We start from the raw sequence: 27,567 nt of genomic DNA on the forward strand, positions 1-27,567 counted from the left end.
CAGCTTTAAAAAGTCAGAAGTCATCCAGGAAAATGGGGAAACCCAATCCCTGCGTGGTCTACCTCACCGTTATACAGCAATGCCTGACTGTTTTATACTGGGATGTAGCTCCAAAGCAAGCAGTCAAGCACATCATAAAACTGACCTCAGACACGGCTAAAATGATACTGGCACACGGCCGAGAAATCTACTCTAAGAGGTTGATTGGATGCTTTTGTCTGTTAAAGATGGTTTCCCGACATTTAAACATTATTTATAACTTACATTGTGAAAGCGTCTCCGTGTCAGCCGATGGGAGGCATGGGGCATGTCTGGACCACATGAAGATTCCTGTGTTCGAAGCACTGAATACCCCTGAGAAAGATTGGTCGGTGGGATTTGATTTTAAGGAGCCCCCACAGCCTGTCAGCCTCGGTGCCAAGACAGAAAAGAGGTATGGTATAACATTAAAGGAGCAGTCTAGTCGGCATGCATGTATTAATGAGAGTTGGAGTCCGTTATGCGTTACCCCAAGAATGATCCCTGCTTTCAGTGAAGGCGGCTGGGGAGCAGTTACATGACACTCAAGTCTTATTTTCTAACTCAAATAACATGCTCCAATTTGCATGTAGTAGAATACACTGGGGGCCGTGTGAAACAGACTCCAATATAGTGATTTGAGTATATTAACCCCCTTCCGTTGAACAAGTAGGCACGATCTGCTATATGTTTAAATGGTTTAGAGTTATTCAGCAGATTCCCAAATGTGTAATAATTGCAATAATATTTCCTGTTCTACACATTTTCCAGGCTTTTTGATAACTTTCTTATTAAGAAGCCCAGAAAACAGGAAAAGGGGAGAGGTTCAGCATCTAGAATGCTCTTAGTGTAAGGCATGCTTTTCTCATTCAGTGTGTCAGACTTCTTGACTTTGCTGTTACTCTGTTTCAGGCTGGCAGCCCTATGGAGGCTTTTGTATAATCAGACTCTTTGGTATCGGACTCAGCTGACCCAGCGGGGAGCGACTAATCCTTCAAAGCAGGTTCAGAGTGAAATGAAAATTACCCAATCAATAATGTGTCACGTTCAGGCTGAGCTCCAGTCCGCTGGAGAGTGTTTGGACCCGGGCTTGCGCCTTATGCCCATCGAAGGTAAGATTTCATAAAGGTTAAGAGCATAAAGTTTTGGGTTTTGTGATTTTGAAGAGTTCAACAAGTTGTAATGTGTATCTCAGGGATCAGGTAGACATTAGTGAGATGGCTTCTATAGGTGATTGGGACTCAGGATGAATTTTAAGCTAAAGGAGCTGAAAAGATTGCCAAGACTTGTGATTATTAAACTATTGAATGTTCCTTTTTACTCCTGTAGGTGAAGAACTTTTCTTGCTTGGATCGTACCAGGAGTCTGTGGAATTCTGGAAACGTGCATTGCTAGAAACCACCGTTCAAGGTATAAATAAACATTAAAGTAGGGCTGCAACTAACGATTATTTTAATAATCGATTAGTTGGCCGATTATTTTGTCGATTAATCAATTAATCGGATAAAAAAATACATTATTTTAAATTGAAGAAAAATTGCAATAAAAAACATACAATTTACACTTTCATCTCTTTATTGCAATGGCCTCTCTCTATTCACCTTCTTATTTTACTGACATAATAATAAAAGCTACAAGAACCCAAACACAGTGCTTCTCAAACTAGGTTTTAATACAAAGTTATTAGTAAATATTAATTCATATGCTAACTATTTTTCATATTTAATAAAAACTGAGAAAAAAAAAAATTTTTATTTACCAAACTGCCCCCAGTTATGCACATCTGACCCCCAGCTTGCCACTCTGCCCCCATATATGCCTTATACCTCTTATATGCCAGATTCCACTGTGCCCCCTGATATGCCACTGTGCCCCTGATATGCCTTATACTCCTTATATGCCAGTGATATGCAACTGAGCCCCCTGATATACCTTTTACCCCCAGATTTGTTTTATGCCCCCCTGATATGCCTAATATCCATATGCCTTATACCCCCTATATGCCCTAAAAATTCATAATACCCCCCATACACCACTATAACTCACCCATACACCACTCTGGCTCCTCCCCCTCCCATACACCACTCTGGCCCCTCCCCCTCCCATACACCACTCTGGCTCCTCCCCCTCCCAAACACCACTCTGGCTCCTCCCCCCTCTCATACTCCACTCTGCCTCCTCCCATACACCACTCTGGCTCCTCCCCCTCCCATACTCCACTCTGGCTCCTCCCATACTCCACTCTGCCTCCTCCCATACATCACGTTGGCTCCTCCCCCTCCCATACATCACTTTGCCTCCTCCCCCCTCCCATACTCCACTCTGCCTCCTGTGAACCTCCGTTTCTGACAAGACACCAGGGAGCCGGGTAGAGAGGCAGAGTGGCGTATAAGAGGGGGAGGAGCCAGAGTGGTGTATTGGAGGGTGGCTCCCATACACCCCTCTGACTCCTCCCCCCTACCATACACCGCTCTGCCTCTCTACCCGGCTCCGTTACTGAAGGCACTTTCATTGCAGCTTCATAGAAGCCACAGTGTAAGTGAAGGGCAGTAACGGAGTCTGTCTGTGCGATGCAGACCCTCGCCGGCTATCAGAGAGGATGATTCTCTGTCAGCCGGTGGGGGTCTGCATCGCACAGACAGACTCCGTTACTCAGCTTACACTGAGGCTTCTATGAAGCTGCAGGGAAAGTGCCTGTCAGTAACGGTGCCGGGTAGAGACGCAGAGTGATGTATGGGAGGGGGGAGGAGGCAGATGGGAGGGGGAGAGAGACGGAAGTGAGAGACCGGCCGACAGTGAGGGGAATCCAGGTCCCCTGCAGCGTCGCGGGGGATTTGGATTCCGGTGTTATAATCCGATCTCTGTTTGAGGTCGGATTATATAAGGAGAGGAGTTTTTCAGAGCATTTGCTCTGAAAAAAACCTCTTTTTATATTCGATGAAAATAGATCCGATTAATCGATGATGAAATTCGTTGACAACGATTTTCATTATCGATTATTATCGATTTTATCGATTAGTTGTTTCAGCCCTACATTAAAGATGGCCAGGAAAAAACCAAACATCATTTCATGTTTATTTTATAATTTTGACCTCTCTATTGAGCTCTGTGATGTTATTACTGAAAACAATTGGAACAAAACCACCTGCTTGTGTTCCTACTTAGGAGGGAAGAGAGCAAGCTTTCTTCAGACTCGGTATTACTTGGCAGTACTTTATTGTCACTTGTATAATTACAACCTAAATGATGCTCAGGGGGTATGCGACCAGCTTGTGAGAGAGTTGCTGCGGAGGTCCAGTCTTCTTCAGGACACAGAGCAGGATGCCCCCCGTAAGTGCGTGCCGTCTGAATGTTTCCGCGTTAGCAGATTCAGCTATTTGGAATTTGGTAATTAATTATTATGCCTATTTGCCTTATTTTAATAGCCTTTGGAAACTTACTAATAACGTCATATACTATATGACCAAAACCATGTCAGCCCCTTAAGGCACCAGCCTTAACAGAAGAGTGGAAGCTGTTATAGCTGCAAAGTTAGAAGCATAGCATTGTCTAAAATATAAAAATATTCCGCTGCCGATTAGTATACACTGCTGGGTGTATCCAGCGCAGCATTCGGGTAGCCTGACAATTCAGGTAACCCTTTTCAACAGGATGCTACATTGTTAATGCTGTTTTTTTTTTTTCTTTTGACCCCTTTCCAGAAGGATAGAGGCCAAATGGTGGCCAAACGGTGCACTGATCCTTAGGATGGAGATTATAAGCCATCTCACTCAATTTTTTGGAAGTGTAGAATGTGACCTGCATAGAGCTAATTAAGAGTTTTGTTATTTGATAAGTGATAGATGCAAATTAAAAGGGAAGTCTCATGTCCGGTCCTTGTGTCTCTTTCAGGAAGTTGTGAGGATGATCAATGGATGTTGGGAGATGTTCATCACGAGGCGGCGTTGGCGGTGATCCAGTCCATGGGCCGATTCATGGCTGCCTATTTCACTAACCAGCCCCTTTACGTGTTTCCCCCGCACAATGTCAGCGTTTTGCTGCCTCTTCACATTGTCTCAGGTATAATCATCAGGGGGATCTGTGTCTAGCGGTGTGATAACTCCGCTCAGTGGGGGATCTATGTCTCATGGTATGATGACTCTGCTCAGCGGGGGATCTGTGTCTCGCGGTATGATGACTCTGCTCTCCAAAACAATGACGCTGTCTGACAAGCCAAAGAAACCTTGCTAAATGTAGTTAATATATGGCAACCCCCCCCCATTACATTAAACTTGTTTGTTTTTTTTTGCCTTAGTGAATCTAGTTCAAACTGTATATATGTTTTCCATTGCCAGACTCTGCAGTCGTTACAGTCTATACCATAGGATTGCAGTTTGTGCTACACCATAACTGTTTATAATTCTGAGTATTTTTCATATAATCCTGGCTTTCTGCACAGCGCCTTTGTGTCTATTAGATTCTATTCGTGTTAAATATGTTCAGTGTCCTGTATTGTAACAGCATTATATAAAGGTTACACGTCGTCATTACAGACCGGATTCCCCGCGTCGTCAGACTCCAGCACGGTTTGGTTGCCGGTGCAGTAAGAGACCAGAGTCTTTCCAGCGTGTGGACCGTGGAGTACGTGCTCGACCTGCTTCTCGTCAGTGGATTGATGGCAGAGGCCGCGTGGCTGGCGAATAAACTCGGAGACTGGAAGATGTCTGTTTCCATGGGGGTCGCTTATAACATGTACCAGGAGAGCCTCTGCGATGAGTATGTTGATACACCATAGAAATTATTTGGTTGCAGAGAGAAAGCTGTTTTAGCTGCTGTTAATATAAAACTATAACTTCAGGGTAACGAGTTACAATCCATTTTAAATGATCACGGTTTAAACCAGATGTAGTTAATTGGTGTCTGTGTATTTGTTGCGGCACTACAACTCCCATTATCTTTAACCAGCCACAAACCATTTGAGCATCATGGGAGTTGTAATCCTACACCAAGCCATGTACTGCTAATAAGCGGCTGCCTATAGTGTTAGATTAACAGAAGCAAAGAGGTTTAAGGCTGTTTTATTTTTAATTTAATTACGGGATTGCAAGTAGCTACGGATTTAGTTAGTTCAAGTTTTTGTCGCATGGCTTTTTTTAAAATTGTTTTTATAACGTTTACTTGGTTTTTAGATTTAAAAGCAAAGCTCCCCCTTTGCCCCCGACTCTGAATCCAGCTCATACGTTCCGCGAAAAGCTCCAATTTTTTCTAGGCCGCCCAGGTTCCGAAACGTCCGCTAAGGATCCCGACAGACAGAAGCTTTTTACAGGTAATCAGCGATTTCATTTCAAATTACGGTAGCAGAAAAGGTGAAAAGGAGGTGCATGTTTCATACAGGGAAGCAAGGGTTTGATGTTCTACCTACGTTAATAAATACCGCTTTAGAAACGGCATCTTTAGCACCCTTTGAATGCAGAAACCCTGGAAATATTTTTTTTTACGTTTTTGCCGACGTGTCGTCATCAGGCGGTGGTCCTGGCTACAGAAACAGGGAAACATTTCTTAAACAATTCTCTCTCTCGGTCAGAAGAAAGAATGAAATTAAACTGATTTGCTTCATGTGCCAAAGAGAGTAGTTAATGTTTTACTGAAGTGGAACTGCACGATTTTAAAGTCCAAGAAAAGTTTTCTCAATTTCTGATGAAACGTCTGAGCCGAAATGTACATGCTTTTTGTTCTTATTTTTTCATTAAATGTTACTGCTATATATTTTGGCACTGATACCCTGTAGATCCGATCGAGGAAGAAGATGCTGACATACTGTTTAGCTCTGTGCAAGAGATGTTGAAAGCAGCAGTAATGGCGAACGCCGAAATCCTCACAGACACCCTTCTTCAGTTGATGGTTTCTGCCAAGACGTTGATCAGAAAGTTGTCCGGTTTAGTGCCAGAGCAGCTATATCTCCCAGCACCACCTCTGTACTGTCCTCAGCCAGCGTCCGTCAGCAAGGTAAGAGTTAAACATTCACACTATCTAAAGAAAACCAAGGACACAAGCCCTCGATGGCGTTCCTAACCACGGTCATTGTGTCCAACCGTTATACAGTCTCTGGAACAACTAGAGAGCCCCGTGTTAACTACTAGAACCATGCAATGTATATGAAGCTGGAATGATTTCTAATTTGTTCTAGCATCCTATAGATAATGCTCGTGTTTCGATATATTATTGTGTTATTGCGTTCCTGGAGTTCTCCATGTAGATTATTACTTCTTTGCCTTATTTTGGGCTATAGACACTCGCTACCGTGTAATATCCCCATGGCCTGCTGTCGTGTGTCCGTTTTAGGAGGATTCCAGCGATTTGCCCTTTGAAGCGGAGAAGAGCAGCCGCGAGAAGCTGTCGGGGGTTCTCCAGCGGGTTCTTCTGCTGTTACGTGCGGCTCGTTGTTCTCTCCCGGCAGCCCAGTGGTACATCAAACAGATAAAAAGAGCAAGAAAAATCATGCACAAGGTACCGCGTGGCAAAGTGCTTCCATAGATGTCATTGCCGTTAAGTTTGTGAGCATGGGGGGCATTAAACCAACTATTTGTCAGGGGTTGGTTGGAGTGGCTTCGGAGCTGCCTGCAGTACATAGTAATGCACCGTTACAGAAACATGTATAACTTAAGTTCTATGCGTATATCAAATTCCCCTACGTGAGGGAAACTAACAAATCCCAGACATACACTTCGGGCACAAGAGAGTCTCGATTATCCGTCAGTTTTGTAAAATAATAAAAGAATATATATATTTTCCCCTGTTGTGTCTGAAATCTGCCTTGTGTACTCTATGCGGACGGTTGGACAAATCCCGGCAGACAGGTGGAGATGGCTCTTAGGTTTTACCTCTGGCTCCTTATTTTATTTGCTGCCATCCGTTGGATTTTATGGATTTAACCTTCCTTGTCAGCTGGAACAGCAGGCTGTTAAATTTACTCGTGAAATAACTTTATCATCTCCCCAGATTCGAGCTAAAGGCTCTCTTCCCGCTCTGAACGTGTTACCGGAGACTCTGCTCAACTACGCCAACAACGCCACGTCGTGCTTTAAACCTCAGCCTTCGGACGTCCAGCAAAGCGATCCGGTTACTTCAACTGTAATAGGTTAGTTTTAGAAACATTTAGAGATATATGTATTTTATATATTTGGCTCAACATTTCCTACATAATCACAGGCAGTGTTATGGAATACATAGGAAAATATATATATTATGCCCCCCACAGCTTTTCAGGTCTTGTCACAGGGGGTGTGGCAAGAGGAGGGGCTGACACCATAAGTGGGCAGGGCAGTATTATAGAATATATATGAAATAATAAATACCGTATATATCATTGTATTATGGCTACTTGCCCAAGTAGCCGCCTTTTAGTGCTCCGCTTCACAGCTTTTTTAAGGAGCTTCGACGACACAAACCTCGAGTGGTACTTCAGCTCCCTGGGTCAGTCGGGGGGATATCGCAGGGACTGCATACACACGCATATTACATGGCTGCCCCCTCTCCTGCAGGTTGCTTCAGAGAGCTCTGTGCGTTGTGCTGGATGCTTCATGTACGTGAGAGACTCTCTTACTGCTGCAGACGGTATCAGAAGGCTAGGGACGGCAGCAAGCTGGTTAAGGTAAGGTGCTGATCCATAAGATATTACATTACAGGACGTACGTAACGGTGAAATGTATACGTTGACAGAGTATCAATTTCCCTGCTTCACAGGTTTGCCTTAATTAAAACTCCAGCCGTCATATGCACTTTAATGCGTATGATAGGGTCATGGTCCCTATCAGAATCCCCCCCCCCCCAAATACATCTGCCCCACCACCACCACCACTAAATGCCCTGCAGGAGATGCACTTGGCTAAATGCAGAATGTCCTGCACATGATGGCTCGCCTCCACTCAGCTGAGCGTCTGATGCTTTTGTGTGATTCTATTATCTATCTAGGCTGTGAATGAGCATGACCCCTGCGTGACGGCCCACTGCTTCGAGGTGCTGGACTGGGCCTGCCGAATGCTGCCTTTCTCCCGCATCACGAACTGCGAGGAGTTGGTTCAGGATCTGATCCTGAGTCTGGTCAGTGAGCTGCCGACGGTGAAGAAGGTAAAACGTTCTTCTAAACTTCACAACCCTACAACTGTAAATCCGTTCGGCTAAAACATATCAACAGCTACTGACCCCACTAGCTACCGACTCGAGCGTGCAACGATACAGCCCACAGGGCACAGAGCTTGCAAATACTATAAATAAAATTAATGCCCAGATTGGAGGCAGTCCCAATAAACAAAAATGATTAAGCGCTGCTAACCACGAAACGCGTCCCTTCAGGGGTTCTCTCCTCTCTTGGTGGAAGTCTGCTTCGCGCAGGCTATACTGATTGAAGGATGAATAAAGTAATCATCAGCAGATTAATTACCTGTGAACTGGGTGCTATGGGGCCGTGTCTGGTGTGGCAAAACACCTGTGTGCGATGTGCCATATGTGAATGCTGGAGTTTGGCCTGTTCTGTTTTTTTCTCCCTTTTTAATTTTGGATGAGTAAATATGAATGTTCCTTGACTGTTCTGGGAATGTAACCTTATTATATAAGAGACAAAATGAGACGCCAACCAGACGGGTAAAGTCAGGCGATTGTTCTAAGAATCCGAGGCAAATGGATCTTGCGTGTTTTCCTAAGCCTTAGTTTTTGCCCTAAATCTAGTTATCGGTTAATGTGCGCAGTGTCTGGTTAGCTATGGTGTTAATGTATAAATGCAATCTGTGTTGGTTTAGGTTGCAGAGATCCTGGTGAAGGCTTTCCCGCACCCCGATGTTGTCCGGGTACCGCTAAGGGAGAAATACCATTCTGTTCAGCAGCGTCTCCGGCATTCCATGGTCAAGGGTAACGCGTTTCACAGCTTCTCACAGGATTTTTTTTAGCTAGATATTAGTTTACTTCCTTTTCTCTAACGTTATGGTTAAAGTATTCATTTCTTTCCTATCACTGCCATCTTCCACCATATGGGTGCAGAAATCAGGAAGTGACAAAAGTGTGACCCTTGTATTGCGCTCATACATAGCATTTATTTTCTTACGTCTTTTTTTACGTTTTTTTAATCAAAAAACAATCTGTTGTAATGTTACGGCGGAAATGTGTGTCGTTCTGTATAATGAGTATGCGGCTGTTTGCCATAGGACCTCAAGGAGAAGAGATGATGTCCGTCATCATTCACAACGTGCAGAGGGTGCGGGTGAAAGCCCTCCGCCGAGTGCAAAGAAACATTGGGCCGGTTGAATCGCACTTGTGGGAGTCTGCGCTCGGAGAGGCGTCTGATGAAGAGTCTTACTCCTACGACAGGTTCTCTTTGGGCACCACTCTGAGCAGGAGCACCTTGACCGACTTCGGAAGGTCTCAGACGTACAGTGAAGCAGACACCTTATCCGAAGCTCAAATGACTAAAGATACAAGTGAAAGGTACCACGAGGGCTAATCTGACTTCATAGCATGCATTAAACATCCCCAAAAGGCAATTTATCCATATGGATTACACGTGCAGTGGGCTAAATATGTAAAAATATGTGGCAATTGCCCACTATTTAGTTTTTTTGCTAAAAATGCCCATGATGGCCAGCAGGAGGTGTCGCTCAGATTGAAAAACTTGGCTAATGCTGATGTAGCCCTAAAAGACATATTTTAATGACAGATAAAACTTACCTTTTATTTACTGCATATAATTTACAGTTCTAAAACTGCTATATAAAGCGGGGAAAACTTAAATAATATGACTAATGACAAAAAATAACTTGTCCGCAAAGCTACCGAATAATAATAATAATAATAATAATATCTCTAAACACAATAGATTGGGGGTTTCTTAGGTCTGTCTTAATTGTACTAAACTGATAGTAGTGTAGAGACCAGATATGATTCCGGTAATAGACTTTCTGCTAATACCGGGACTAATAGTGATCACATACAGCCTTCCGTGACCAGCGGAAATGCGAGAGGTAACTGATTGTTAAGAGAATACATGTAAATCTCAACTCCCAAAGCCCTAACCCGTTCCCAATGGGTATTTTGTATAATGTGCTTGTGTTACCTGCATTACAGAACAGATGGCGAATTTGTCCAGGATCTTAGTGAGAAAAACCCAACAAATGAAGCCATCGGACAGAAGAGCAGAGTTCTCACCGAACCCGAGCACGCCTGGCCTAAAGTTGGCGTTTGGGAATTTGAGAGAGACGATGAAGAATATACAAACTTTCTAGACCTGTTTCTCAGTTACATCTTGGAAAAGGATCTTCTACGTTACAGCGAGCCCGGCATCCCTTTCCTTACAACATTTGCCCATCATCTCCGAGAACATGAACTAAATTCCCTGGTGTTTGACGTTCACACCACACTGAAGCGCAAGCTGGGGAAATCCGGCATCCAAAGTGTATTCAGAGCGGGTTCCTGTTATGATGTAAATTCTGCTCCTTGCAATGATTCTGTTGGTTTGGAGGGTACGCTGCATCAAAATCAGGGCACGGCTGATGGGACCGCCAATGCTGCTTCAACTATCCTGAGCATTGGGACCACCAATGCTGCTTCAACTATAATGATTGAAAAGGCGAAAGCGGCATCCTATAAATCCTTCCTTAAGGTGAAATCAAAAATCCCAGCCAGGAGTGGACTGTTTGGTCTAAAAGCCCGAAAAACACCAGTCTGCGATAGAGACAGCGTGTCTTCTAAAGATCTTCCTTGTGACTTAAGTGGTTTTAATCGATGCGGCTACAGGGTAAATCCTACCAGGAACTTCCAGCCCAGTGAAGAGCTCGGGTTGGAACTCCAGATGAAGTTCGGCAACGAGGCCAAGTTGGTGGAATGGTTGGTTAGATGGTCAGACAGGAGGCTGTTCTGGAGCGCAGGCAAAGCAGAACCGTGTCTGTCACAGGGCGCAGCTATCCGGGTGAAAACCTCCTCTGCTGCCATCCTTACTTCCATCTGGCTTTTAGAAAAGCCCTACATGGGGTGTGGATACCGTGATCGCCCCAGATATCAGGTACAGACTGTGTCCCAATTTCTAAATGGGATCTGTAATCAATATAATTGGCAGCACTCGCTCTTTATATAAAATATTTTTCTTGAGCCTGACAAATCACAAAAATGTATTTCCCAATCTATATTTTCTGTAGAAGAGTTTGAAAAGTGGAACTATAATCGATCATGCACTTAGCGCACTGTTTATTATTTGCATATCCGATATGTGGGCATTTGCCATATTTAATATATATGTAATAATATTTAATTTTCATTTGTCCTTTTCTACCATTGTGGTCATTGTCCTCGTTACTCTTGTAACATGCATCTGTTACTTTTGTCAGATTCCGTCGGGTGACTACATAGTCGCCCCTGCTTCCCAGCCGCTTCCCAGCCAGTCGGTTGTACAGAGCGAGATGCCAGAGATGGATGCCGGTCACGCGGAGTCAGAAGAAGGACTGCTCACCATATCTGAGGAACGCTCAGAAAGCCACAGCTGGTCTGAGTGAGTGTTGTGTTATTTGTACCTGACACCCCGTACTATAAAAGAATACTTATTAAAGCACCCAGTGAGTAACGCTAAACCTCTGTGCATATGTTAATACCAATAACAAAAGTTATGGTGGGTAAAGGGGATGGAAACCCTTCCACTTAAAATTAATGAGGTAGTAGAGGTATTACTAAACACTCATCTACAGACACCAGACAAGCCAGAAGGCTTATTTTTCCCTCAGAAATCTCATGGTGCTGCCACAACCGCAGGGGATTCTGGGTAGGCACATGCAAATAAGATCAACAATGATCACCTCTCTTAATATGCATTCTTCCAAAACAAAATAGGTGTTCAGCGCTGGATCTGACTGAATACATTACATGCAGTCAGATGCATTTGGCCGATTTACAAACCCTTTTACTTATTATAGCAACCAATTTGTCCCCAGAGGATCATTTGAATAATGCTAATTAGCAAAATAATTAATTGGCAAATATGTTGTGGCACTTCAGGACCCCGGATAAGGACCTTACAGTAATTAATGCCGTGGTGCAGATCTTTATACAGCACTACGGTTCACAAACGTGCTTCATCTTTACTTTTAGCCGTGTTGCTGTATATGATCCACTCATGCAGTATCACAATAAATCATTTAAATGGCCAGCGCCCAACTTAGCCTCACCTCTGCAGGAATGGAGATAATCATTTTTATCTTATTTACAGGATTCCTTCCAGAGCGAGCCCCGCAATGCAAGTGACTCAAGACGGACGTCCCTTTGTCCCGAATGAGGAAAGCTCTGCTGATTTCCACGTGGCCGCGGGAAATGACGATGATACTCCGCCACAAACAGAAGGTTAGTGTGTGCTTATCCAGGGTGGTGTTAAAGCAGCGGATCTCATGGTCTCAAGTAAGGTTAGCTTCTAAATACATGTATATTTCTTATTGCACTCTTTAAATGCCAGTACGTTTGTTGTGGAGCTACAGATAATAAGTTTGGGAAAAAGTGACAGGTGCTGCGTAACAGTAAACCCTACCAGATCAGCCATTCTATTATTTTCCCTGAAGGTTTCAGAAGCCTTTTATATTCTTATGGCAACAACCCAACAGTCCCTGGCTTTGTGTCACATGCCAAGCAGTCCCTGGATAATTATGAATCAGGAAAAACATGCCTCCTCTGTTATGTTGCTGATCCTGTGATGTGATCGCGGTTTGAAGTCGGTGATGAGGTCAGCCTGGATAACATGCTGCTGCTGCATAATTAAATAAAAGGGACGCACGCAGCCGCGCATACACGATGGATTTCATCTTCTTTTTTTCCCACTAGAAAAAGAAACGTGTAGATTGGCAAATGTTTCCTCGGATGACCAAGATGATGATACTGACGACGCAGCAAGAAGCCCCAACATCTCTGTTAGCATTCAGTCCATATCCCAGCGGATGGAGGTGAGCGTTGCTGCTTGCACGGATGTTACGGCCCATTCGGGGTGTGATGTGTAATGAATGCATGAGTTTTTGACTTCCGATTGAGGAGAGATCACTCGGTTTGGTTGTAACTGAGCAGGGTTACAAACGGTGGTAATATTTTTTTGTTATGAGCACGAATGTGTTTTAAGTAAGTTTGTCTGAAATAACCTTTTATTGAATAAAGTGGGGATAGCATGGACTGGAGGAGATCTAAACAGTTCTAGACCCTCCTTTAGTGTAGTGGATGTTCTGTTACAGTCTATTTCCAGTTATCATTAAAAAGGGCCTTGGCAGATTGAGTTATATCGAGAACATGGAAAATGTCGGCTTGGAACCAGTCCACTGGGTTACTTTACTCTTGGCCTGGTCACGTTAGCCACGTTAGCCTCCTGGTGCTTATCATTAATTTAATGGGGACTGCCGTCACCTCAGGCGCCTGGAACTCCGACAGCACTAAGTAAGGCGATATCCGGTAACTTTAATTATAAACAAGATAATTGAACTTTAATTTCACGTTTAAAAGGCTGATCGTAACGTATACTCCATGCTAATGCAGAAAAGACATACGCCGATACCTAGTCTTTGTACTGAAGTCCTGTATGTTCTTTCATGATTATGGAGCTAAGTTAGGAGAAGTTTTGTATGTAACCCATACCGAGCGGCGAGCTTACTTATTCTTGTTTCTTTCTTGTGCAGAAAGCCCCCGGTGAATTGTCTGTGATCGCCCGAGAACAGGAGCAGCCCGCAAGTCCGGGCGCCGATGAGCCAGAGCGGTGAGTGTTTAATGTTTAATTACACATATCTAATGTATCAAAATATAGTCCAACAGCATGATACAGAAGAAAGTAATACATTTAATCAAGTATCCATACCGCCTTAAATCCATATAGAAAGGTGAAAACAGAACATTACTGTAAGCTCATGCATCTATAATGGGAAGACAGCAGACAAGACGGGAACCGCGCTATTTATGACCGTGTCTGGACGTGACGATTGAGTCCTTGGCTGGAAGTTGGTATCTGTTTTTAGGCCAGTAGAGAAAAATATGTAATGTTACGTACTGTAAGCTTCCGGGATCACATAAGTCTCCCCTCTGTCTGAACAAGACATCTCTGACTATGTAACGTTACATATTTTTTTCTGTGTTTGCCCAATAAAAAGATATCAGCTTTGACCAAGCACTCCGATTTTCTCTTGGGCTAACAGAGCAACATCCATTTTCTCATCGCCTTTTCCCAAATATTAACCAATGCCAACCAAAACTGGAGCTCCATGAAGGAGCGTGTGGCTCCACTCCTGTGAATTGCCCGAGTGCCCTGTCTGCCCACCCAACGTTTAACCATGCTTTATACAGGGCGATCCCGCAGAAACTCTATGGGCTTGGTCCATCATAATACATAATGACATCTGTGAAAATGTTTTGCTAAACTCACTGTTTAGCAAATAAACCCCTAAGCGTTAAGCTTGTAAAATGTGCATTTGATCCGGCATCTTCAAACAGAACCTCTGCTCACCAAAAGTGGTTTCCGGACCCTTATAGACGATCCTTAAGCATTTTATGTTTTCCTAAGTGTTACTAAGCCCGTCGTATGAGCTTTCTGATTGGCTGGGTCGGTTTATTCCTCGCAACATTATAACCGTTTAATCAGTTTCAAATCCTGATATTAGCAGCCGAGTCGTGACTTTTTTGGTGACAATTCTGTTAATAAACAACTATTTGGTCTCCAAATGGGAACGTTTTAGTTTGCGTTCTAGCGGGGGGAACAATACGCTCCTTACCTATTATTCTTGATGGCGCAGTAATGGTTAAATGATCGAGATAAACCCTTTTAACAATGGCCCGTTATCCCAATGACCTGTGTGCACACGCCTTAACACGGGCCGGCAATTACTGCCATGGAGACCAAACGTCAACAGCAAGCGTTTCATCCGTTGGCTTAATCTGTAAAGATACAATTCCCAGACCCACGCTATGGATCTGTGTTAGGCGGACGTCAAACATTGCTGCAGGCTTCGGCTACAAATGAACGCACAAGAAATCTCAAGGTAATCTGTCATTTAAAGGAGACGTATGACCCAAAACGCCGAGACCTTCTTACATATGTGACCTTCTGTTTACATACATGGAACAGGTTAAAGTACAGCAACCGTTATGGGTTAGTTTCCTAGAAACGCTTGGAGAGACGAGTGAATATTTAATATTTTAAGACATGTCTTCTCTGTTTGTAAAGAGACTCATTTTACCCAATCAGACTCGGACACGACTGCCGTTGCCGTTCTATGTTATGATTTGTATAGGGATGGACTCGACGAGATCACTTGGTTTACTAACATACTACGTCTGGTATCTTGGTGTCCTTTAGGATCGGTGAACGGAGCCCCACAGCGCAGGCACAGCCTCATCTCCTCCAGCCTGTCTTGGATACACCAGATGTCATGCCTGATACGGAAACCATAATAAACCGGCAGGCTGCCCCCCCAGAGCACAGCAGCCGGCCGGCGAACACATCAGAGGCCGTCAGACAGTTGTTTCAGGATGAAATGTTTAGGCTCCTACAGGTAACATGCGCTGGCTGTGCGCAGCGTCAACATTTATGTGTAATTTGTATTAAAGCGACACTCAATGCGGATGATAGCCGCGTGGTCGTTTTAAGTTCTGGTGTCCCCGTTGTAAAGTATTCGGGGATTCTGCAGGATCTCTGCTTTTGCGATCTATCCCACCCCAACTATTTGCCATGCGGGGGATGTGCCTCCTGGTGTGTGATAAACGAATTACCAGCTCCAGCACGGGATTGGCCGACTCCAGGTTCGGGGCTGTAATTGGACCAATGTGAAAATTGTGGAAACCACTCCCATTTGGGAGCGCTTCCCTGCCACTGATTGGCTGCCTGAAGCAGTGAAAACATCACTGGGCTCTGCAGCTTCTCCTAAAGGCCAGTGATTATTTTCTCCTTAAGTTTCTAGGATGCAAGTACTTTAATATGCATTGTGTGTAGATTATACTGCCCGGGACTCTGCGCTGTCCCTTTAATAGCCACAATGCCACATGTAAGATTAGAATTGAGATGTGTCGCTGGTATGTTTCAGTTTTACTCCTCTTTAGACACAGTTTTGGTAAACCTGTACTAATTTATGGATTTTTTTGTATCTCTCAAGCTTCAGCAGATCAACTTCATGAGCCTGATGCAGGTGGTGGGGTCTTCCTTTGCTGCCCTCCCCCACCTGCAACACATGCTGCCGCAGACTTCTGGGGCAAACCAGATGGTGAATCCTGCGGGGCTGCAAGCTGCTTTTCAGTCCCAGACCCCAGAAAACATACAAAATGACTTCGCCACAAATCCTGGAACACAAACCAAAGACAGACCTGGGAAACCGCAACCTGCCACAACAATCATGGCTGCCAGCGGTGAGCCCTGTGCTACCCGTGACCAGAGCAACAAGGAAAACATGGTGCGGGTCCTTAAAATCCATTTTAGATTGATTTTTGTATTAAAGGTGCATCTGTCCTCTTCGATGTATTACTTTATGATTACTTTATGATAAACTACCCTTTGACCAAGAACTTGTACCATCTAGAGGCTCATTTCATGGCTCTTCTCGACTGATCATCCCTTACATACGTGTTTTGTACTGCTTAACGTTTAGAATGTTACTGATCGATGTTTTCTTTAATCCTCCATAGGATCTTCCCAACTTGAATATTTCTTTGAATCATGAAAAAGAGAAAGAAAGGACTTCAGAGAAGCCGGATCGACTCGCTGTGGGTTTGCCTCTAATGGCACCTCCTCCTGTTCTAGACAAAGTTCCCATGCTGATTCCATCGGCCAAAGTATCGGCTGACTTTAATGGCCTCCCACTGCTTAAACTTCATCCCCAACCCAGTTTCAAACCCTTAAATGTGATTCCGGGAAGCAGGAACCAAGAGTTTGCTTGGTCTAAAGGCCCCACGGCTCCTCGGGAAGCATGGGCTCCAGCTGATGCTGGACAGATCATCCATAGTTCTCGCAAAGTAACCCCTAAGGAGCCACCGAATCCAGATCACAGTAAAGGCCATCTCAAACCATTAGGAAAAACCGAAGAGAACACGCGGTGGGCAGACATGCTGCATAGGAGGCCTGCAGAGGAGCACCATTCATGGTCAGGTGTTTCCATGTACAGTCAGAACGCATTCGCCGAAAGAATGTTCAAAGGTCCTCAGAACGTTTCACCCGGTCCCGCTTCCACCCCGGCGGCAGGAATTCCATTACTGCATCTGCGTACAGAGCATGTGATTCTTTTCCCACCAATAGCAGCCCCTGATTTCAGAGTTCCTCCGGTGCAGCCAACAACAGAACGAGACGCCGTGACAATGTTACCTCCAACATCGTTAAAACTACTGCAGACCAGCGTCCCCCGGCAGATGCAGGTAAATACCGGCCATGCGCGCCATGATGCTGCAGATGAATCGTCTTTCACGTTTGGAGAATGGTCGGAGTTTTTGGTGCTGGGTTATTGGAGACGTAACATTGTAGGTTTTCATTTCTTGGTGATATACTGAGGATTATTCATTAAAGTTGCATTTGAGGCCGAAATGAAACATCTCATGACCTCGCCTTAATGAGTTTGTGCTATGAGACGGGCTGAGTTGCCCCGAATAATGCATAGTCCGCACTCGGAGGTGAAATGTTTTGTGGTTTAGTTAATCAGGCACTGGATGTTGGAAAGTCTTTTAAATTATGCTTAAGATTTGGATGTCATTATTCCACACACTGTCAATGTACAAAGCCCGTTGTCCCCGGACAGACGACAGTTTAAGTAGAGGATGTATAGACGCTTACGGAAAAGCATATGGATTATATGTCTCAGTAGCAGCGAACGTTGTGTTGATTTTATTTAGTAAAATCTTGAAGCGGAATTTACAATCCATTCACAGAACTTTACTCTTCATGTTTTTTCCTAACAGACTTTACCCAGTGGTCCCGCTCCCAGGCTGCTCCCCCTCCAGACCCTTCTTGAGTTTCACAGAGATCACACCAGCAGAGGCACTTCTGAGGGTTCGTTGCCTCTACTCAAGGCAAACCTTCAGCAATTTGAAGAAGTGGTGAAGAGGGGTGATAGCCTGAAAAGGTACGTTATAAAGGAAATATCGTGTTAACAGCGTGAGATGTCAAACGGGGATTATTCACTAAGCTGTGTGGGTAAAGTGTCGGTGGATAGTGACCTCATACAGCCAGTACAGCACTTAAACCCTGCTATTGGTTAATGATATGAATGGTTAATGCCTTCCACAGGTGTTATAGGCCAGGTCCATGCTCAGAATAACTACTTGTGTGATACTTCTTCATGTATGAGAAATGCATTAATATTGTCTGGTATATAATTAGGGGAGGGGGTAATAATTTAAGTCGTATTATTCCTTTGACGCTCCTTTTTTAAGGAAAACACCGCTGGTTTAGATGCATAACGCGTTTCCGTATTAATAGGGAGAAGAGGCGCTCCCGGCAGCAAAAAGAGGATAAAAGGGAAAAGAAAGGGTCTGTTACATTTCGCCCAGAAGCTTCAATTATTAACCCAAACAATCTTGATGAGGTTGCACACGTTCAGGTATGAGATCCACACACGCGCTTCATCTGACGCTCTTCACACAGCCAGTCCCGTTTCATAAATTGGACTAAATTAAAGTTAGAAGAGAAATCTTATTTTTTTTATTAGACTTAGAGGAGAATACCCGCGCATGTTCCTCTGTATTAATGTTAGCGTGTCTGTGTGTGTTTTTGTTCCTAGGATCTGCTCCAGGAGACATCTGTATGTCAGGAGAGAAGTGAGTTTGTTATTCCGTTGGGTACGTGCATTTTATTACAGTGGTGAATGTTTAGACACCGGGGCGTTTGTACAATGTGTGAACGGGACACGCCTCCAGATCATCCAGAACATGAAGAGTTAACCATGTACACAGATCCCGTTAGGAATTATATTGCTGTTTTTATGATCATATTACAAAATAAATTACTATCAAATAGACCTTCTTAGCATCCAGCCAGGGGTTAATTACCTGTGACAAGACTTTAACTCTTTAGCGGACAGTACACTGTGCATGGATCGTGCCTGCTGTCCTTCTGACGTTGTGTTATTTCAGGTACTTTTGAGTCTCTGTTGTCAAAGGACATCCCAGAGGATCCGGTCCCATCCGTGGCCGAGTTACATTACATGGCATCAACCACGAAGACGGCCCCCGAGATCAAGGATGCCGGGACTAACACAGATTCTGGTAACTTTAGCAGCTCAGCCCTCTCTGCGTTGAGAGCTGTGGAGCCCCGTAACCATTTGTGATCCTCTGTAACGCTCTTGTGATTGTGTTTACTGTGTTAATGGATCAGTTTGGTGTCTGCGCAGGCTGCGTTCAGCCGTTGGATCTCCGCTCTGCTTTACCTGATTACTCGCAATGATTAATATCTGTCTGCCTTCCGACGTGTCTGATAACTTTTCTTGCTTTGTGATTCCAAGGGCCTGTCCAGCTCTCGCCTCTTGCTGTGTTTCCCAATGAATGCACAAAATCCTATGAGAATAAAGGGACTGGGTGTGATGATTTACCTAATGCTCCATCGCCTGCTTCTCGTCCTGCCCCAGGTCTGCCTCCGTCTCGTATAAATATCACGCCAGCTCCACTTAGAACCTGCACAGATTTTTCCTTTTATCCGTGAATATTTAGCGGTTCCGTGTTGCATTCTTACTGTGATACGTCTTGGCGGACTTGATCTTTCCACGTGATTCTTGGCATACTGCTTGTCACCAATAATGATCTGCCAGCAGTGCACTTATTGTGAGGATTCTGCGTTTAACCTGGGCCGTTATTTCTGGGGGAAGATGAATAAATTAACCCCTCTTCTGCTGCAGCCGGTGCCTTTAACAACATTAAACACTCTCTTAAAACCTGTTTGATAAAATATGAATAATAAAACCAGATCTCAGGTTAAATACATGTTAAAGACTGTAAATATTCCACTGTACACAGATAAGTGCAGTTTTTAAACCGTTACCGGGGTACCTGTCTTTGTAGTTTTTATCATATTGGTAGAAAACGCTGCCTGTGCCGCCCCATGGACAGCATCACACAAATCAGATCCATCCCAAACATCTCCACGCCGTACGTTTGCCAATCCAGCTATCATAATCCATGGATTGTTCATTTATTGATTTCTGATTTCAAAGTAAATAATAAAAATGCATGAAATCTGGAATCTGGCGAGTCATTGACTGGTGTTTTTTTGTCTGTTAGCCGATGCTCCGCGGGATATTCCTCTGAGGCTGCCTCCAGAGCTGCTTCTCAACCTTCGCTTCCAGGATGAGGAGGAGAGAACGTCGCCACCAAGACCGGACCTTCCCCAAATCCACGTAAGACGTTCAGCGTGCGTCGTAAACAGAGCTTCACCGATTTATAAACTATTATGTTAACGTACAAATGCCCAAATCATTATAATAAAGAGAACGTGTGCGATGGCTACTCTGATACAGAAATGGGAATTAGATGAATCAATCACTTCCATCGTGTGTCTGTTGGTCGCAGACTTTATGAATGATCGTTTTCCCCATTATTGTGATGCAGGTCGGGCATCGTTATATCAGTGTGATAGACATCGACGCAGGAGATTTCCCGAAGGGTTTCCCAGGCCCGTCCGCGCACGTAGCTCCATCCGAGAAGGAAGGTGACCGGTGGCACCCTCTGGATTTTGAGGAGACAGAAAAATCTAGAGATCCAACCCCCGAGGAACCAGATCGCATTACTGCTTCTGTGTCAAGAGCCGCACTTGACAGCCACTACCACGCTACAGGTACGATTGCATCTTGGGCCATGGAAGAAATAATGCTGTCGCTTAACCCGTTATAAAAGAGGTACCTTGTTTTGCCGGACTCAGAAGGAAAGCTAGACATTGATTAGGTGAATCTTATCGCTCGAGAAATATTCAGTGTATTTATTTGCCTGTGTGTGACCTCCTACATTTATTTTAGACTGAGAACTTTATTAATATTATAAAAATATTTGCTTTGAGAAGACACCGAAATAATACATTTTAACCAAATATTTGTCAGGATTGCTAGCTTACAATAAACGCTTATTGAAATGTTCATTGTCCACGTGCGGAGTATTATATATTCATCATAAGACTATAATAAGATAAACCTTTACATGTAAGACACGTGTGTGTTTTGTACACTCTTAGAACACGTGTCTGAGGCCCAAGAGCGGCAGAGGTTGGAGAGGACACCCAGCTCAGCGGACTCGGTTACATACAGCATGCTGGCTGGTAAGGCCACCGGCCCTCCGTCCGATAAGCCGGTCGCACGACCTCGGGCAGCCGTAATCGCGGGGACGGACCGTGCCCTCTCCAGGCTGCAGGAGATGGATGCCCAGTTAGCAGCCCTGCAAAACATGGCTGACGGCATGGAGAGAGACTTTGCCAATACAGAGCTGGTAAGTCCCCGGGCATCGGGTGTTGCATTGATCTAGATTCTAGTACATTCATCGGTCATGCCCCTGCAATCACAGGCCACCATACAGTCACATGATCAAGGTGTGTATTCATCACCGGGGCCGGACTGGCACTTTAAGGCCGGCAGCCGGCTGATGATGTAAGAGCAGCAGCGCGTTGGGTTTGCATGTGGCTGCGGATATCCAGCTGCTGTATCCACCGGCAGATCGGATTCCAAATCACTATTACAAATACGAATATTATTATTATTATTATTACGTTTATTACAGTTGGTGAATACGATAGAAAACCTGTCCTCGGCTGTTGATCTTCATCCGAAAGCTGTTGGTTCTTCCTACGGGGTTACAGATAAAGGTTAGTGTCACTCGTAGGAACTGGTTTGCGTACAGAAGACGTTCGTTGAATTGCTCTCGGAACATTAATCCAAAACGGTAACCTTCATGTTTTATTTATGCCATTATTTTAAGCAATTATTTCTAACGCTGAAGTGTTCCTGGGAATATATAAACGAGTCGCAATTTGCTGTTGAAGAATTATGTCTATGGGTTCGGTCTGCAGTCCTAGGAATGATGTTATTAAATAAGGCCAAATTTTATTATAATAAGGAGTAGCTTCAAAGCAGAAAGTATGCGTGCGTGTGTGTATGTATATGTATATATAGATATATAGATAGATACATTGCTGTGTTCGTATGCCGCGGTTTGTGCTGCAGCTGCTTTTTACCAAAATCTGGGTTATTCATACATTTTTAGCATTTGCTGTGAATGACGTGGAGCTGGAGGCCGCCTCTGAGGGCGATGAAGATCCTTTGAGCGCTGCCGTCACCCTCTCACGCGCACGCCCGGCAGTCGTTGCCTTTTCACCAAGAGATTCCGGTGACGCTCGTCGTCCTGCAGGTACAGCCTTACCGGCACGTGTTTGTGGGGTCAGTCCGGGAAAGACCGGCAGGAGCAGACAGAGGAGATGTCTCGCATCAGGTTACCTCATCCTGATGTCGTTATTGTGTCAGCCGTAACTTAAATAACCTCCAGCCAGGCATCCGCGGGGAGTCGTCGTGTTGGCGGCTGTCTCCTTGGGTACCGGCTCATAGCGCTCTGGTTTTGCTGGCATTGATAGGGATTCTAAGTAACGCAGATGGAACCGGCATTGATGACGCCTAACTTTGTTTCAGCTCCTGCACAGCAAGACAATGAGGATAAAAGGTAAGTCACAAAATCTTATCGATTTCAACCCCTCCAGCACCCATAGCTGATACGGTTACTTCTGTGCTAATCTGAACTTGGCTTTTCTCCTATGGCTTTTGATTTTATGTAATATCTGTATATATATATATATCATATAATTTACAGTAATTTATTCGATATTCAGTGTTTCCTTTCGCTGTTGCCTGTATTTTTTCCACAACAGTCTTATTTTTGTGTCCAAAATGATAAGATGGGGGTACATAGCGCAATAAATGAGCTGTGCAGCTATAGGATAAACACCGCTGTAGTTCCCAAAATCCAACAAGGAGAACACAAAATATTCCAAACTGGACGACCCTATTTATTGCATAGTGAGCCAGACCGAGGGAATGGACCCCCAGCGAGAGGGGCTGCACACATTGAGAAAGGGGGTTCCTTGCTCCGAAACGTCTGTGTTTGTAAATCGTGCTCGCTGGGCAGTTAATAGGCGCGTGTCCAGCTGCTGCGTGTTATCCGGAGTCTTTTCCTCCGTGTCTGAGAACGGATCTGGTCCGTGTCACGCAGATCACCCACTAATGAATAAAACCGTCTCTGATCAGCATTCTAGACATGAGCGGTCTGCGCGATATCACAGATATCCTGAAAGATCTTCTGGAAGGAGGAGTATCAGCCGCAGAACTCGGCTTGACGGAGACGCAGGCTGGAGCGCTATCCAGGTACGAAGAACGCTGTAAACCTGTAAGGGTTTGGGGTCTCCTCATCACAAGCTAATAACTTTATCACAGAGCGCGGCGTGTACGCCGAGGGCCGGACTGAACCAGAGACGCAGGTGCCGTATGATAAACCCCTCTGTGTTTTATGTATATTCAAAGGGCGAGAGAGAAGAAAGCTGCTTCGCACCAGGTCTCAAAGAGGAGTCCAGAAGAGAGGAGCGAGATCCAGAAGTGGATGAAGAGAAAGCAGAGGGAGCGTCTGGCTGAGCACAAGAGAAAACTGGAGCAGCTTCGAGAGATGGAACACAACCCCTACCAGCCCCAGCCGAGTGCCGTACGGAGCGTTTCGGTTCTTGCACCACACCTCAGACTCTTGTTTCAGGGACTGAGAACTGATACACTTGTGATGATTATTATTTATTCACACGATTCCTGCACCGGTTGCCAGGCATCTCAAAAAAGAAGGGAGACACACCGTGCAGTTTGAATAATGGCGTCTTTTTATGCTGGATCTGTCGGAAAGTGGTAGCAGATAAAGCACTAATCACTACTTCTGTTTTACACCAATAAGCCCTGGGCTTACAGCTGAGCAAAGATAAGCAGTCACTAGTGGGTAGGGCAATTAAAGCACATGTATAGTTTGATCTGTGCGAGAGCCACGCAGATACCAAGATCAGCGCTCTAAATGCTCGTATTGGGAAAGCCCCTGGTGCTGTATGGGTAATAATCTTCTCTGGAGGGGCAGTAGCGGGTATAGAGAGAGGTGAATGGAGGAAAAGAAAGTCTGTCAGGGGGAAAACCTTAAACGTAAGATCACAGTTATCATAATGTGTTTTTTCTTTTCCTCCCCAGAACTCTCTCTTCTCCACAAAGGTAATCCGACAGAACCAGAGAGAGAAAGACGAGAAAGATAAGTAAGTCTCGCTTTACATTTTGTAGTAAATATGCTGCACGGATCAGAATGTTTAGGATGTTTGTTTCTTAGTTGATTGTTGGCCCAAAGTTCTTGGCAACTAATACCATTCAGCCAAGATTCAGGTGGGAAAGTGAGTCTAGAACGTCTGTAATCGATGGTTATTACCAGCCCGTTTGGCCACATTGTAATCCAGAGCTCTGTGATCTCTGCAACGGCTCGCGGGACACAACTTCCCATTAGTGCCAAGACTTGAGACCCAACATGGATTTGTTCTGGTTTTTGGCTTTGTTAGAAATCTAAAATCCTGCATTTATTTCCAGGAGCCTCCTGTCTGAGCATCACGGTAATCGCGTCTCCGATGCGCTGAACCTCATGCATGAGATGTTGTCGGAAGCCAAACAGATCCCGGTGATAAGTCCCAAAACCAAGCCCACCGCGTCGAGAAAACCGGCCTCCGTCGCTTTGGGAACGCGTGCTTCTCCTAAAGGGTAAATGCATCGTGTTTATGCAGATATTTCTGGCCGTTATCTGGTTATTTATAACACGTCAGACCGCGTGACGTGTGCATTATCTTTGTTTCTACGTAGAGGGGTAAGAAGTTATTTTTTGCGATTCGGTGCCGTTTGACCCCGCAGATATCTCCCAGCCGGTGTGTCTGGATTTGGGTAGCAGTTGGCAGACAGGGCTGCAGATGATCGGTATCTAGCCAGGTGTATCCAGGGAAATGTAACATCAACTAATTATTACTAATTACTAATATTCCATCTGTTAAAATTAGAAGAAGATCGACAGTAAATACGTTTAAAGTACCGGCTTCATTTTGGGGTTTCAGCATAAGATGTACTGTGCCTGAAAAATCACTCTGATGTTCTCTGCGTTCTAGGTGACATTTGGTCCGGTTGTTCCGTGTATTCATTTGATCTGATTATTCTGTTTAAGGTCATTAGCTGGAAAACGGAGGCCGGTTCTCAAAGGTGGTTTTTCGCAGTCCAGGACTATGAGCAGCCCCCTACGGCCAAGCGCAAGAGGTAAGAAGTTAGTATTTGGGGGCTTTGTTATGTTCATTGATGATGGTCTAACCATGTGGTGTCTGGAAGCCACTCTGCTCACATCCTTCACCGGCCACCAAGCTGGCTCCCGGCACTGTCTGCACCACCGGGACTAGCGGGCGCCACCGGGACTAGCGGACTCAGTTGTCTGCAAGCCAACTCAGTGGGGAAACTTGCTTAATTTCCTTCAATTAACACTCCATGCACTTGTTGCGCCATCATCCATGAGGTGAATTTGGATCTAGGATTTCTTCTAGCGCACACACTATCCTTGTTGTATTTTTCATGATTTGTTCTGATCATACTATTAATCACGTAGGTACCACAACGTTTGTGCGTCCAAAGGGCTCACCGGATCATAAAACAAAAAACAGAAGCGCGCCCAGCTATCCTGTTCGTGTGAAATACGGTGAGGCTCCCTGCGCATGTCCGGTGTTGCTTCCTTTGTGTAGTTCACAGTTCCTTACACTAAATCCGCTGCAGACTCTTTATCCAGAGATAATACCGTGGACTTGTCTACATACATTACTGCTCGCAGTCTTGCTGTTAATGAATGTTTCTGTGTTCTAAATAGAATGTGTTTTCTAGATGCCTCTTTACCTGGAGACCCCACGTCCCAGATCACCCGCCGGGGAATGCTGGCTGGAAGGAAGAGGGCAAATGTCAACTATCAGAACGGCACAAGGTCCCCCGCCAGGCATTCTGCGCCAGCCCACCATGGTAGGAACAGTTTATGTAAATAGTTACTCCCCGGTGTACCTATCCACCTCTTTCTGTAAGAAGGCGTTTGTATCACTTCCCTGTAAAGACTACCTCCAACATGCCCACACTGCTCAGGGTAATGTTCAGAATTCTAACGTGGATGTCTGTCTCGCGCAGGAATGAGAGACACAGGATCCAGCTTTACGCGTTCAGTTACCCAGACCGGAGACAATGACCGGATGGAGCGGGACGTGGTGAGCCCCTGGGAAGTGCCCGACGAGATCAACAAAATACTGAACAGCCACCGGGACTCGATCCTTTCTCAGGTACAAAGCTTGGGGGTGTCTGTGGCAAGGGATATATGGGGTGGTGTCTGTGGCACGGGATATATGGGGGGGTGTCTGTGGCACGGGATGTATGTGGGGTGTCTGTGGCACGGGATGTATGGGGGGGGGGATGTCTGTGGCATGGGATGGGATGTATGGGGGGGGTGTCTGTGGCATGGGATGTATGGAAGGTGTCTGTGGCACAGGATGTATGGAAGGTGTCTGTGGCACGGGATGTATGTGGGGTGTCTGTGGCACGGGATGTATGTGGGGTGTCTGTGGCACGGGATGTATGTGGGGTGTCTGTGGCACGGGATGTATGTGGGGTGTCTGTGGCACGGGATGTATGTGGGGTGTCTGTGGCACGGGATGTATGTGGGGTGTCTGTGGCACGGGATGTATGTGGGGTGTCTGTGGCACGGGATGTATAGGGGGGGTCCCAGCTTTCCTTGCCCTCCCTGACACTTGGAGGACAGGGGTTCTTATGGATTGTCCAAGACCTCATGTGCCTCCAAATCTCATGGACATAACTACACATTATTGCTTCATAGAACTCATCCCTACAAGACTTTGGGAAGCAGGACATCGATTTTAACTTCTTTTCAATGTATTTATTTATTTTTCCTTGCAGGGTTCGCTGTTTAATGCCGATGATCTTTCTCACAATCCCAAATTGGATAATTCATCAGAGAGTACGAGTAGCCTCCTTAGCAAGCTGGACTGGAAGGCGATAGAGGATATGGTGGCCAGTATCGAATAGACGTCAAACTGGACCATTAATCTCTGGCCCATTAATCTCTGGCCCATAAGGGCTTTGTGTTTGATACGATGAGAGCATTTAAAGGGATGCTGTCATTATTTTTATTTATTTTTTTTTATATCTTATTTAAGAACATACATTTAGTTGCAAAGATATTTTTCGATCACTTTATATATTTAATTACAGCTGATATTCAGATTACTGTAAATACAACGCCTGACTGTTTAATGTTGGTGAATTTCTTTCTATGAATTTACTGCAAAAGCACTAAACAGTGAGAAATCCAACAAGAAAATGCCCGATGGCAATGAGGACATTAAATAAGTCAATATTAATACAATAAGCCAGATGTGCGCTCAAAGCAAAGAAAAAAGAGAAATATCCAAAAATATTCATGCAAAAAATAGAAAATGTATTAAGCACAAGCTAAGATACGCTTACAATCTTAAACTAAATTGCATAAGCGGCA

At 44.8% G+C, this 27,567-nt stretch overlaps 1 protein-coding gene across 1 annotated transcript in view; it reads left to right on the plus strand.

Moving 5' to 3' along the window:
- Positions 1 to 27,127, plus strand: part of CPLANE1 (ciliogenesis and planar polarity effector complex subunit 1) — a 35,224-nt gene extending 8,097 nt beyond the window's left edge. The window contains exons 11-52 of the mRNA XM_053454551.1: positions 1 to 433; positions 931 to 1,130; positions 1,348 to 1,428; positions 3,184 to 3,348; positions 3,910 to 4,077; positions 4,551 to 4,773; positions 5,187 to 5,323; positions 5,786 to 6,003; positions 6,340 to 6,504; positions 6,997 to 7,135; positions 7,539 to 7,648; positions 7,969 to 8,124; positions 8,793 to 8,901; positions 9,195 to 9,474; positions 10,111 to 11,044; positions 11,367 to 11,527; positions 12,239 to 12,369; positions 12,841 to 12,959; positions 13,677 to 13,753; positions 15,344 to 15,539; positions 16,137 to 16,430; positions 16,663 to 17,385; positions 17,923 to 18,086; positions 18,443 to 18,563; positions 18,744 to 18,801; positions 19,096 to 19,227; positions 19,464 to 19,601; positions 20,236 to 20,351; positions 20,563 to 20,788; positions 21,179 to 21,429; positions 21,718 to 21,802; positions 22,201 to 22,344; positions 22,620 to 22,650; positions 23,232 to 23,348; positions 23,505 to 23,679; positions 24,198 to 24,259; positions 24,582 to 24,749; positions 25,201 to 25,289; positions 25,630 to 25,719; positions 25,899 to 26,030; positions 26,190 to 26,338; positions 26,970 to 27,127. The exon at positions 1 to 433 is cut by the window's left edge and continues 304 nt beyond it. Coding sequence (XP_053310526.1) covers positions 1 to 433; positions 931 to 1,130; positions 1,348 to 1,428; positions 3,184 to 3,348; positions 3,910 to 4,077; positions 4,551 to 4,773; positions 5,187 to 5,323; positions 5,786 to 6,003; positions 6,340 to 6,504; positions 6,997 to 7,135; positions 7,539 to 7,648; positions 7,969 to 8,124; positions 8,793 to 8,901; positions 9,195 to 9,474; positions 10,111 to 11,044; positions 11,367 to 11,527; positions 12,239 to 12,369; positions 12,841 to 12,959; positions 13,677 to 13,753; positions 15,344 to 15,539; positions 16,137 to 16,430; positions 16,663 to 17,385; positions 17,923 to 18,086; positions 18,443 to 18,563; positions 18,744 to 18,801; positions 19,096 to 19,227; positions 19,464 to 19,601; positions 20,236 to 20,351; positions 20,563 to 20,788; positions 21,179 to 21,429; positions 21,718 to 21,802; positions 22,201 to 22,344; positions 22,620 to 22,650; positions 23,232 to 23,348; positions 23,505 to 23,679; positions 24,198 to 24,259; positions 24,582 to 24,749; positions 25,201 to 25,289; positions 25,630 to 25,719; positions 25,899 to 26,030; positions 26,190 to 26,338; positions 26,970 to 27,098 — 7,796 coding nt within the window. The 3' untranslated portion in view covers positions 27,099 to 27,127. The remainder of the gene's footprint in view (positions 434 to 930; positions 1,131 to 1,347; positions 1,429 to 3,183; positions 3,349 to 3,909; positions 4,078 to 4,550; positions 4,774 to 5,186; positions 5,324 to 5,785; positions 6,004 to 6,339; positions 6,505 to 6,996; positions 7,136 to 7,538; positions 7,649 to 7,968; positions 8,125 to 8,792; positions 8,902 to 9,194; positions 9,475 to 10,110; positions 11,045 to 11,366; positions 11,528 to 12,238; positions 12,370 to 12,840; positions 12,960 to 13,676; positions 13,754 to 15,343; positions 15,540 to 16,136; positions 16,431 to 16,662; positions 17,386 to 17,922; positions 18,087 to 18,442; positions 18,564 to 18,743; positions 18,802 to 19,095; positions 19,228 to 19,463; positions 19,602 to 20,235; positions 20,352 to 20,562; positions 20,789 to 21,178; positions 21,430 to 21,717; positions 21,803 to 22,200; positions 22,345 to 22,619; positions 22,651 to 23,231; positions 23,349 to 23,504; positions 23,680 to 24,197; positions 24,260 to 24,581; positions 24,750 to 25,200; positions 25,290 to 25,629; positions 25,720 to 25,898; positions 26,031 to 26,189; positions 26,339 to 26,969) is intronic.
- Positions 27,128 to 27,567: the final 440 nt, after the last annotated feature.

This window comes from Spea bombifrons, chromosome 1 (assembly GCF_027358695.1).
Source record: "Spea bombifrons isolate aSpeBom1 chromosome 1, aSpeBom1.2.pri, whole genome shotgun sequence".
NCBI lineage: Eukaryota > Metazoa > Chordata > Amphibia > Anura > Pelobatidae > Spea > Spea bombifrons.